Source organism: the organism of the source record quoted next, unplaced genomic scaffold, assembly GCF_019419815.1.
Source record: "Pyrus x bretschneideri cultivar Hongxiangsu unplaced genomic scaffold, Pyrus_bretschneideri_v1 Contig3, whole genome shotgun sequence".
Lineage (NCBI taxonomy): Eukaryota > Viridiplantae > Streptophyta > Magnoliopsida > Rosales > Rosaceae > Pyrus > Pyrus x bretschneideri.
Genome location: NW_025999612.1, coordinates 3424643 through 3437041, shown reverse-complemented (window position 1 = coordinate 3437041; position 12399 = coordinate 3424643). Strand labels below are relative to the sequence as shown.

General features: G+C 37.9%; 1 protein-coding gene and 1 pseudogene across 5 annotated transcripts; one reads left to right on the top strand and one right to left on the bottom strand.

The window, feature by feature from the left end:
• Positions 1-244: 244 nt before the first annotated feature.
• On the top strand, positions 245-9390 carry LOC103963863 (mitogen-activated protein kinase kinase kinase YODA). 5 transcript variants are annotated; one of them, XM_048589355.1, is made up of 14 exons: positions 245-536; positions 2850-3000; positions 3653-3743; positions 3887-4464; positions 4610-5341; positions 5607-5694; positions 5855-5917; positions 6067-6227; positions 6353-6428; positions 6682-6741; positions 6823-6930; positions 7054-7281; positions 7811-7902; positions 8279-9390. In XM_048589355.1, exons 3-14 carry the CDS (start codon positions 3705-3707, stop codon positions 8763-8765), a joined length of 2712 nt encoding a protein of 903 aa, XP_048445312.1. In that variant the 5' UTR covers positions 245-536; positions 2850-3000; positions 3653-3704; the 3' UTR covers positions 8766-9390. The 5 variants fall into 5 exon arrangements, with proteins under 5 accessions (XP_048445312.1, XP_048445313.1, XP_048445315.1 ...); XM_048589356.1 differs by lacking the exon at positions 2850-3000; XM_048589357.1 differs by lacking the exon at positions 3653-3743 and having other exon boundaries at positions 246-536.
• A 1451-nt stretch (positions 9391-10841) lies between these two features.
• LOC103963888 lies at positions 10842-12254 on the bottom strand (annotated as a pseudogene).
• Between the last annotated feature and the right edge of the window lie 145 nt (positions 12255-12399).

Here is a 12399-nt window from a genome sequence, read left to right as displayed (position 1 = left end):
TGGCTTTGAAGGTAAAAATTATCTTCTTCTTCTTACTTGCAGCTAGACTTGGCATTTTCAACTTGACCCATTAACATGATCCGACCCGATCAGTTAAAATTAGTATTTGAGCGAGTAGTAAATGGGTCGGGTGGTTAATCGATCAACCGTTAACCATCCGTTAAATAACGGATCATTTTGAATGAACCCGAGAACCCATTAACCACCCATTAAGACTCGTTATTGAAGACTTAAGTATAATTTCAATAGTACTAATAAAAAAGCCCCCAGTCACGACTCACTCTCTCTCGCCGTCTCGTGCACGCCGTTGGTCTCTCAGAATCGCTGTGCTCCTTAACTTTTATCGACGCGGTTGCGGGGACAGTGTACTGGCGTAGCGACCAAAGTTGTGCTTCACGAAATGGTTTGGTGAAAATTCAAGAGAAGCATCAAGATCCAACCTTTCAATTAGTCCGCCCACAAGGAGGAAGAAAAAACCCAAAAATAATAATCAAAGAAGAAAAACAGCGACTCGGAGATTTGGATTTATTTGCTAGGTATTTCTTTCTTATTTCTTTTTTTGTTAATTTCTTTTTCTTCTGTATTTGTTCATGGGATTGTTTGAATTTGGCAAGATTAAGGTTACTACTTTACTCAGATTCCCATTTGAGTATTGATGGTTTTGTTTGAATTCTGTAAAAACCCAGTTTCAATTTTGTGTTTTGATTTCAACCCAGTCTCTGTTTCAGCATTTTTTGGTGTTAGTTCTGGAAATTTTATTTGGTTTCTTTGAAAATTGAGTTGAAATTTCGTGTTTTGATTCCTACGGTCCTACCCCCAACTTTCGTTTTGAGCATTTTTTTGTTAATCCTGAGAATTTTATTGGGTTTTTTTTCAAAAACGCAGTGGAAGTTCGTATTTTGGTTGCAACCCAGTTTTTGTTTCCGCGTATTTTGTTTTGGATGAAATGTTAAAAAAAAAAAAAAAAAAAAAAAAAAAAAAGAGTTAACGGGTGGAATGATAAATTGGATTCCGTTAGCTTAACGGGTTGGATTTGGATGATCCGTTAAATTAATAGATCAGATTAAACCCGACCCAAACCTAATAAACCCGATCTATTTTCAAGTCTACTTGTAGCTTTGGCTTTGAAGGTAAAAATTAATTGATTAGTATCCTTGTATTTTTTTTTCTATAATTTTTTTCGTTTTGGTCTATGCCTCAAGTTGTAGCTCCAAAGCCAAAACAAGGGAAATACGAAATAGGACAATATGAGGTTGTTGCTGTTTCTTCCAAATGAATTATGTAAGAACTTCTAAGAAGAATAGCTCACATATTTTAGAAGGGAAATTTTATTTGAATCTATATAACGTCTTTCTACACACAATTTACTCTTTACATTCATATTATTTTTAATGAAACTATCAATATCTTTTGAACTCATATTTATTACCTAAATTACCCTTACAAACTCAATTTAATTTTATAATTTATCTTACACCCATTTAAAAAATAAAAAGCTAAAATCAATGCATTTTCTACACATTCTCTCATTTCAACAGTTGCTTTTGATGGAATCTTCATCAACCTCTACAACGTTATTCTCAATAAGTCTCAAGTTACCTTGTGTGATGATGTATGTTGCATATGAATTTGAGTTTGTATGTTTTGGTGATATAAAGACTTATAAGTTGTAACCTGTAAGCGTATATTGGTAGATGAATCATGTCTTATTGGACAAATTGAAGGAAGTAGAGGAAATTAAAAGACTTACACGCACACTTATGAATGAGAGGGCCACTTCCTTTGCCTACAAAATAATACTGAACACCAGAAAGAGTACAATCGGTTGTCTTGTGAATGAAGCAAAGCTGACCAGAGGCCAAAAAGAACAAAAGAATAGGGAAACTTGCAGAGGCAGCAGAGTCATAACATTATATATGACATAGCAGAGTCATAACATTATATATGACATATAAAACAATAATTCAAGTCTTGCATAAATTCATTCATACTTAGTTGAAGGATCCAAAACTTCAAGATTAACGTTCACGTATAAAAAAAGGTTTTATTTTTTCTCTATGGGAGAGTCTTAGGGTTTTTGTCAGAACATAACGTAGAAGAAAAATTACGTGATAGTTAGGGCTTGATTATTGGGATGGGTTTACTGATAAATCTTTTAATTTTCTTGTTAATTTTATTTTGTACTTGATGATAATTATGTAATAGGGTAATAAAGAAATTTCACATTTAAAATTTAAGTTTGGTGTAAAAAGAGGTTAGATGAGTTCAAATAAAATTTTCCGTTTTAGAATTAGAAGAAAAACAATATTCAGTAAAATAACAGGAACCTGAAAAAACCGAAATAAAAAAACTAAATAAAAAAAAAAAAAACTGAACGAAATTGAACCCACCTGAACAACAACTTTGTTTCAGTTTTCGATTTTGACAAAAAACTGAATCGATTGAAATCGAATCGCCCTAAAGTTCCGCTTCCTCAAGTTAGCAGGGTATGTCCCACCCCAACGGGTGGTTAGCAAATCCCCTTGTGAAATCACAAATGAAATGAGGATGGAGTATTAAGCTGTTCCAAAAATATAAAATAAAGTAAGATGCCGTTAAAAAACTATAATAAACATAAAAACTCTACTACTCTCACCACACTCCAAACTCCATACACCCTTCATCTCAAATCGTTACTAACCACAAACCACAATGACCGTCGTCATCGCTATCAAAACCAACGGTGATCCTTAACGATACCACAAAATTATAATACACCGCGATGCTCGCTACCTTTTTTCTGGATTTAATTAACGATTAAATTGAATAAATTAGTCACTTTAATTATTATATTTCTCAACACTCACCAGGGGCACACTTTACCGCTCACTCTAAAACATTTCTTCCGTGCTCGGCGTCTTTTCACCTTCCTCGCTCCGCCGTGCCGGAGAAGGACAGACACTGAGTTTCCAGCTTTCCTCCAAGCGACGTCGTTTCTGGCTCTAGGTACACAGCCGCGCTGTAAGTAATTAGGGTTTCTGCTTTAGTCAGTTTAGTGGCTTGAATTTCTCTCGAGCTTCAGAGAATTGAATTATTTGAAAATATTTTGCATTTCCGCTGGGAAATTACGGCTCCGTCACGGATTTTGAGCTTGTGTTTTCTCCGCCATTGTGTTTGATTAGCTTAATTTTTGTATTTTTCTTTGTTTAAGTAGTAGTAATTTCGTAATTGTAAGAAGTTAATGTTGTTTGGTGGTGGGAGTGAAATTTTATTCAATTTCTGATTTCTTTTGGGTTTGAAGATATTTACTTTATGCAATTGAATTTGTCGAAATGGGTTACCGAATTTCGTAGATCTGAGCTGTGAATTTCTCTATTTAGTAAATAATGCTTTGCAAATAAAAATGCAGTTGGCTTTCGAAAGTTTTGGTGATTTTTGTTCCTTTCCACATAAAAAGCCAACATTTGCAATCGGAATGTGTGACCTCGACGGTAGTTCGTGTATCCGAATTATGGTTGTTTATGCATGCTTGTCAACACATGAGTAATGGGTTCCCCACCTACTGATAATTCAAGTTTACGTTGTTATGCGAACGTACATTTATGTAATTAATTGTCTATTGTATTTGTTCTTGGCAAGAGCTAATGACAAAATGCTTGGAATATCTATACAGGTTCTTGTTGGCATAATTTGTATTGAATATCTCGTCTGGGGCTCCTGCCAAAATGAGTTATCGCTATCTGTTTGAGTTTTGTCATACAGAGGTTTTATGAATACGGCCACTGGATTACTTCATTGTTATGAATATATGAGTTGCGTACTTGGTCATTACATAGGTCTAAATGTGATAGCTTATCTTTAACCAAGGAGAGTAATTTATCTCCGGATCTGCTCTTTTTGACTGTAGTTTCACTATATAAGCATGCCTTCTTGGTGGAGGAAGTCTTCGTCCAAAGAAGTGAAGAAGAAGAAAGCTAATCGGGAGAGTTTCATCGATACCATAGCAACCATACACCGTAAACTTAAGAGCTCGTCTGAAGAAAAGTGCAATGGTAGATCAGGAGGTTCTCGAAGAAGATGCATTGACACTGTTTCAGAAATGGGTTCTCTATCTAGGGTGCTGTCACCAGTACCCTCCTCACAAGTATCACGCTGTCCAAGCTTTGCAGAAAAGCCTCATGCCCAGCCACTACCCCTTCCTAGAGTGCAACTTTCTAACATTGGGCGTCCTAACTCTGGCATCAGCATGGTATCAAAACCAGAATCTGACAGAGAGTCCAACCAATTGTTCTATTTGCCTCTTCCAGGACCCGGATGTGTCTCAAGCAGGGAAGATCGTACCTATGCTGAAGGAGATTTAGCTACTGCTTCCATATCCAGTGATAGTTCTATTGATAGTGATGATCCGTCTGACTCACGCCTTCTAAGTCCCATGGGATCCGACTATGAAAATGGAAACAGAACAAATATAAACAGTCCTTCCTGGTAAGTTCTCATCTATGTCATTGGAAATGAAGTCCTTATTTACGGTTTTATGCTAGATACATGATATATCATATTCACCTGTATATGTTTCTTCTGTGTGCGTGCTCATTCACCCCCTGAAAAATTTGCTTCTATCTTTATGTAGTGTAATACAAAAGGATCCATTCCCTACTGTGTACCAAAAGAACTCCAAAGACACGTTGAAGCCGGGTCATCTTTTGTGCAATAATCAGGTTCTGTCTACATCACCAAAATGGAAACCTTCAAGCACACATATGCAGAATATACAAATCCCTTTCCATGGTACTTTGTCTAGTGCTCCGGACAGCTCAATGTCGAGTCCTTCTAGGAGTCCTATGAGAGTGTTCAGTGTTGAGCAAGTTAGGAACTCTAGCTTCTGGGCAGCAAAGACTTATCCAGATATAGCTTCTACCCACTGCTCTAGTCCAGGTTCAGGTCAAAATTCTGGGCATAATTCAGTCGGAGGGGATATGTCAGGACAGTTGTTTTGGCAGCACATTAGGTGTAGTCCCGAATGTTCTCCAATACCCAGTCCTAGAATGACTAGTCCTGGTCCCAACTCCAGAATACAAAGTGGTGCTGCTACCCCTCTGCATCCTCGATCCGGAGGGCCAGCCGCAGAGTCGCCTACAAGCCGGCCTGATGATGCGAAGCAGAAAAGCCACCGGTTGCCCCTTCCTCCAATAACAATAACTAAGACCTGTCCTTTTTCTCCTTCATATTCAGCTACAACAACTCCCACAGTTCCACGTAGCCCTAATAGGGTAGAACATCCAACAAGCCCTGGCTCACACTGGAAGAAGGGGCGCCTGCTTGGAAGGGGCACATTTGGGCATGTATATCTTGGTTTTAACAGGTTTGTAGCCAAATGCCTTCAAATCAGCTCTGTTAAGTGATTGAGCATTTTACAGTAATATCCAATTCTTAGCATGCATGGTATTGACACAAATTTCCTATGCTTTCCAAAATTACAGTTTTCCTGTGCTTATAATCAGACAATGTTTGTGAAATCTGAATTTAAAAATAATGATTTGTGATTGTCCACCCTTCTTAAGTAATGCACACTGCACACATTCTTTGTTATTTTGAATGTCTAGTTTGATTCAGTTTTCGGGCTTCAGTGAAAGCGGTGAGATGTGTGCAATGAAGGAGGTAACTCTATTTGCAGATGATGCAAAATCAAAGGAAAGTGCACAGCAGCTGGGCCAAGTAAGTTTTTTTCGTACTGACTCAGTAGATCTGCTCAAAGCTTTGCCATTGTAAAGAATTAAATATTTCTTAGTAAATATTTTACATATAAGTTTTACATATTTTACATATTTTCCTTTTAAGGTTGAGGATAGTTTATACTCACAAGTTGTGTTTCCAGGAAATTGCTTTGCTAAGTCGCTTGCGACATCCAAATATAGTGCAGTATTATGGATCTGAGACGGTGAGTTCCTTGTATTATTTTGTAATCTCTAGATAGCTTTTGGTGCTTAGGTGAGTAAACATTGGCTGTTCACACATTTGCCAGTAAACATTTTAAAATAATTTTGTTATTCCTATTGTTGGTATGTGGTCGCGTGTATAATTGAACAGGTAGATGACAAGCTTTACATATACTTGGAGTATGTGTCTGGTGGGTCCATCTATAAACTGCTTCAAGAGTATGGTCAGTTTGGTGAAGTAGCCACTCGTAGTTATACTCAACAAATCTTGTCAGGGCTTGCATACTTACATACCAAAAACACTGTCCACCGGTGAGCCACTTATTATTAAAACTCGACTTATTTTGAAGATCATCTATCACCCACCCTTATGGGCCATGTTAGTTTTGATTGTTTAAGAATGTTGTTTGACCTAATGAGAAGCTTATTTTGTTCAGGGATATCAAAGGAGCAAATATATTAGTAGATCCAAATGGTCGGGTGAAATTAGCAGATTTTGGGATGGCTAAGCATGTAAGATGGTTCATTTGCTGTTTCTATCTCAATAATCATTCAATCATTTCTTTTGATAGTCTGGTTAGCATGAAACCTTGTTGTTAGCAATGAACAAGGTCCTTTAAGCCAGTGTGTTATGAGAGTGAAACGAGCCAAAAGAAACACTGAAATGGGACAATTGATAAACTGATCCAAGTTGTGTAACATTTCTTTTTTCCTATAAACCATGAATCTGAGTGTTGTGATTAATCTCATCTGAAATGATTTGTAGATAACGGGACAGTCTTGTCCATTATCGTTCAATGGAAGCCCATATTGGATGGCGCCTGAGGTTAGCACAGTTCCTTTTTCTGCGCTTGCATCACTTTTTTCATATGGCTTTATGGTAACATTACCTGCTCAAGTGCTTCAGGTTATCAAGAATTCAAACGGTTGTAATCTTGCGGTTGATATATGGAGCCTTGGCTGCACTGTTCTTGAGATGGCCACAACAAAACCACCTTGGAGCCAATATGAAGGGGTTAGTAAGATTGAATTCAGACACTTGGGTATTATGCAGCACTCGGACGTTATACATTTCTCATTGACTGCATGGCAGATATTCCTCAATGACCTTATCCTCCTTGTTTTGTGTGATTCAAAGGTTGCTGCCATGTTTAAGATTGGAAACAGCAAGGAACTTCCTGAAATTCCTGATCATCTGTCAGAGGATGGGAAGAGCTTTATTAGGCTGTGTTTGCAACGTAACCCACTGCAGCGTCCTACAGCTGCTCAGCTTTTGGAGCATCCTTTTGTTAGGAATGTTGCTCCACTGGAAAGAACCATCCCTAGTGCAGAGCATTCTAAAGGACCAGCTGCAATGAGATCTCAGGTAGAAGCATGCCAAAATAAAAAAAATCTCACTGAAGATATTAAAGAAGTATTTCGGTTACTTTCACACTTCACATTTGTTGTCTTTGATGTCAACCAAATATTAACTTTTCGTTGCATATCAACTTCAGAGTGCAAATAGATGACCTCATGGTATATGACATTAGAACTTTTATATCATGAGAACATTTTGTTTCCCATCCTTTCATATTGTTTTTCCATGTTTATTACCTTGTATAAGATGAAAACCATGCTCTGTTGACACCCAACATCATAAGGTTTTACAGTACCCCAAAATCTAAGTTTACATTACGTACATTTTTTGTCCAGATGTGCTGTGAGAAACAGATATTATGGTGCTGCGTATGCTTGTTAGTAGTCATGTGGACAACGAGCTATATGCTATTTGGAGACTAATTATTTTCAATTGATTAATGCTGGCATATTTGGTGCAGAACACACAAAATTTCATGTTTGTCTGCTTTATCAGTTGTAAAGTTGATGCATTTCCTTTTCTTATATTCTTTTAGGCATTTGGACATGGGAAAAATCATTTGAACTTAGACTCAGAAGGGATGGGCATGCATCAGTCCAGAGGCTCAAAAACTGTTTTCGCATCAAGGTCTCTCTCCTGTCTTCTCAATAATATCTTTATCATGTGTACGTGCGTGGTTTTAATTAGTGACCAAACTATTACGTTATCAAAACCTGGTCTGTACCTTGTTTTTGCTTCCAACTCATACATGCAACCAACATTATTAAGCTTAATACGCACACCTGTACTTTTTCATTAAAGAATCCTTTGCATACAATTGAACTGTTCATTTCAGAAAGGGCAATGACAATACCTTTATAACTGTATAATACTGAAGTAAATGTGAGAAAACCTATTAGTAATATCAATGCCACCTGGGTCAATAAGGACTGATTTGACTACTAGTTATCTACTCATTGTTTCATTATATTCGTAACTTCTCCGTTTCCTTTTTGGTTCCCAGTGATGCTTATTCACCGAAAAATGTATCATGCCCAATTTCTCCTATTGGAAGTCCGCTTCTACATTCTAGATCACCACCACATGTCAGTGGAAGGATGTCCCCCTCTCCCATATCTAGCCCTCATACCACATCCGGTTCATCTACTCCTCTCACCAGCAGTTCAATCCCTTTTCAACACTTGAAGCAGCCAACAACCTACTCACTTGCAGGCATAGGGATGACCCAGAGATCTCAAAACTGTGGTTTCCATACAAATGGCAACATGCCATACCATGAGCCAAAGCCAGACCTACCTCAAGGATTTCCACAAGGCTCTTATGTTTTCCGGGATATTTTTTTTCCTGATAATGGTGTGCTCAGAAACCAGGTTGGGCATTCAGTTCCTGGGGACCCCAGGGAGCTATTTGACGTGCAGTCTGTTTTGGCTGATTGTGTGTCTCAGCAGCTCTTAAGGGATCATATTAAGTTGAACATCCATGGATTGTAGTGCTCGATCATTGCAGTGGTACATGGTAGGTCCATATTAAGCTGAACATCCTTGTACGAGTGCTCGATCATAGCAGTGGTATATGGTAGGTGCGTGATCCCTGGCTAGAACAGGGCTTCTAGGAATCGACAATGTGGACAAATATGCAAATGAGTGGATCTTTTGATACCCTGATTGCCAGAAGAGTAACATGATATGAATGGTCTCAATGCTCTCAGTCATGTTCCAGTGGTAAGCAGTACTCAGCAGAAGAGGGTTCTAAAGCTCTATTGCGATGGCCTTCGGAGATCCAGCATTTGATAATTCCTTGTAAAGCAAACGTTTCTGCTGCTGTAAAGAAGTGCACACTTTAGCATTTGAACCTGACCTTCCATTTTAAGTTACTGGGAGAAGAAAGGGCGGCTGAGGTGGCACATATTATTGTACAGAGGGTGGGGATTTGAATTCGAGTTGATTTTTGTCAAGATGGTAGTTGAGATTTGAAAGCTTTCCGGGCCGGTCTGTTCAATCCTGTATCAGTTCACGGAGCTCAGTCCGACTCTTAAGATAGGCGGTTCGGGTTATATTGTTGTATCTAAATGTACTTGAAGTTGCATCAAATAGAAGAAATCTAATTCCTCTTGAATATCTTTCTCTAGATATCTTCTGATGACCTAATTTATGGATTATTGATGAAGAATGAGACGTTCAGTGGTATTACTTATGCTCGGATAGTTAATGGTTTAGTTTAATGATAACGACCTGTTTGGAAGATATTTTGGGAGGTCCAAAATCGCTTATGGGAAAAGTACATCTCTCATGTGCAAACAGGCTTTAAGATTGGTCAGAGAACGTTCACAGTTTACTGAACGCAACACTAATTGGAAATTATAAATTTGTCAGAACCCTTTTAGGTATCGATCAATAGAGCGGCACGATTAGAAACGAGAAATGATTTTCGCAAACCCTTTTTGGTTCCCTTGAACGTCCCTTTTTAATTTCTACCTGTGGATTCAACAGATCAAAGAGCATCAAGCAACAAGACTAACAAAGGATACGTGGAAATCATTTCTTTTTATCATTGTTCTAAAAATCCTCGCCTAGCACCTCCTAGGCCTCATCTAGATGTTAGACGGTTGGTCACTGTCCCGATTAATGCCTAGGTGTTTGAAAATTTAGAAGGGGTACCTAGACCTGTTGAGGTGTCCACCTAACCCGCATAGGCACCAGCCCAACCTAGCCATACCTGCCTAGGTTGCGGCTCACTTAGATAGAAAATAGATAACTTTCATTTTGCATTTTTTTTTAATAAATTGTAAGAGACTTGAATACTTAAATGAACACACATTATATGCTTGTTCCCCATGTTTCATTATGTTTCAATACTTCATAATATATATGTCATTCTATTTTGTAATTTATGATGTAATTATATATATTTTAAGTATAAACACACTAATTTACACAAAATATAACAGATTTACTTAAATCTACCTAGATCCTGCCTAGCCGCCTAGGCGCTAGGTCCAACTCACCGTAGCGCCTAGTGTATTTTAGAACCTTGCTTTTTATAAATATATGCAGAACAAATTCAGTAGTTTAGAAGAAAAACATAAAATCTCAATGCAGAAAGTGAAGAATCACAAAGATCTGATCCCATGATCAGAAAGTACAAACAGATTACAAATTTGAAGTTCTGAAATTTGGCAATTGATATGATAACAGAAAGTCAAGAAAAGAGCTACCATGACATAAACCAGCAAGATCAACACTCTGTGCTACTTGGCATTGGTCAAACTCAAGCTAAAATCCCACAGTTTTTTAGCCAAATCTACATCTTTTGCCTGAGAACTCTGTTTGCCAACGTTAGAGTCCACAAAGTATTCGCTGGATACACCCTTAACTTGTGGGTTAAGTGCCAGAAAGCATGAGGTTGCCGCACCCTACACGGACAATGTTCGATGAAATTATTCAACCACGGTCCACGTCGGCTATAAATGTTAACGGTGCAAGATTCTGTATGCCGGAAACTAATAAAGTAGAGAAGATGAAGCTTACAGATTAACAAGAGATCATGGCGCCTGATATTGGTAAAAATCATACCGGGATGAAGAGAATTCGCAGTAATCTACCCCTTCTTTCTGTTAAAAAAAAAAAAAAAAAGAAAAAAAAAAAGTTGATTACCAAGTCGACCAAGAATTACTGCAGATCAATTCTTATAGTAACAGGTTAAATATTTGCATTGGATGACTTAAAATGTCCAATACCTGGAGACGCCTTGTAAGTTCATTAGTATGTAACAAGTAAGCAAGCTTGGATTGAGCATAGGCATAATATCTGTTGTATCTGTAAATTAGCAACCAAAAGGGTTAGATAGTTGACATAATTCTCCGAAACATGCACTTCGAAATGTTAAAAACGGATACTAAAATATTAAACCAGAACAGCCGAAAGAAGATTTACCTTGCTTCATCATTAATTTTATTAAAACGAATCCCTTCGCTGTACCCATCTGGATGAAGTGATGATGATACATTAACAATTCTCCCCTCTACTTCGCTTTCTCGCGACGTTGTTTTCATGATCTCCACAGAAGTTCAGTGAGAAGAATATGACCTGCAGATTGGATGGTTCAAGTAACAAATGAATTGGTAAAATAGAAGCAAATATTATAAAATTGATCCGTTGGAATACAGTTCAAAGTACTAAAAAAAAAAATGGTTAGGAGGCAAACCTAGATGGTTAGTTGCAAATTGCATTTCTGTGCCGTCTTTGGAAAGCTTGAATGGAGCTGCCCCTAACCCTGCATTGTTGCTTACATCAAAGAAGAGAGTGCATTACTTATAATTTGTAATATTAGTATGTATGAAATACACAAATGTTAGTACATTATGTCCTTATCCTGATTGATTCATACTTCAACATTTTAGGTTTCTCTGGTTCGAATTGAATCGTTGTGCAGTACGGTATCAGAACTAAGAACTACGCGCTGTATAATTTAAATCGGTTCGTTTGCAAATAAGATAATGAACCTAATATAAACTGTCGAATTCAATCTAGTACGGCTAAAAAATATACTTACACAAGGAAGTTCAGTGGAATGCCGGAGGAACAATAATTTGATCCAAATTTCCTTACAGATTCCAATGAACTGAGATCCAACTCCCTAACGTCAACTTTTGCGTCGGGTACTTCTGTAAGTATCGCTTCTTTAACGCGTTCCCCAGCTTCCGTGTTCCTTACGGCCATAAATACATGGACACCACGCAGTGCAAGAACACGTGATGTCTCCGCCCCAATACCACTTGAGCCTCCTGAAATATATAACAAATGAAGCTCACTATGCATATATCCTTTATCACACGAACAATCGTATATGAAGTTCAAGATAGAGGATGAACCTGTAACAATGGCAGTTACACCAGATCCATCAATCCCTTCGGTAACTTCCTCGGCTGTCGACCAGGATGAGAACCCAGATGGTCCTTTCTTGCTAAATATCCCACCCATTGATGTCACAGACGATGATAGGAAGTTACAAATTTGCAATACAGAGAAACGAGAGTGCTAACACCACCACCAGAAGACTGAAGTTATAGCACGCACGTACGCCTGAAATATTTTCAAGGACAATAGAGTGACAGCCAATGCTACT

Coding starts and splice junctions, on each gene's coding strand:
- LOC103963863 (XM_048589356.1), top strand. CDS start 3,705: ATGAGTTATCGCTATCTGTTTGAGTTTTGTCATACAGAG. Junction 5,342..5,606: donor GTATATCTTGGTTTTAACAG/GTTTGTAGCCAA, acceptor TTCGGGCTTCAG/TGAAAGCGGTGAGATGTGTG. Junction 5,918..6,066: donor AGTATTATGGATCTGAGACG/GTGAGTTCCTTG, acceptor ATAATTGAACAG/GTAGATGACAAGCTTTACAT.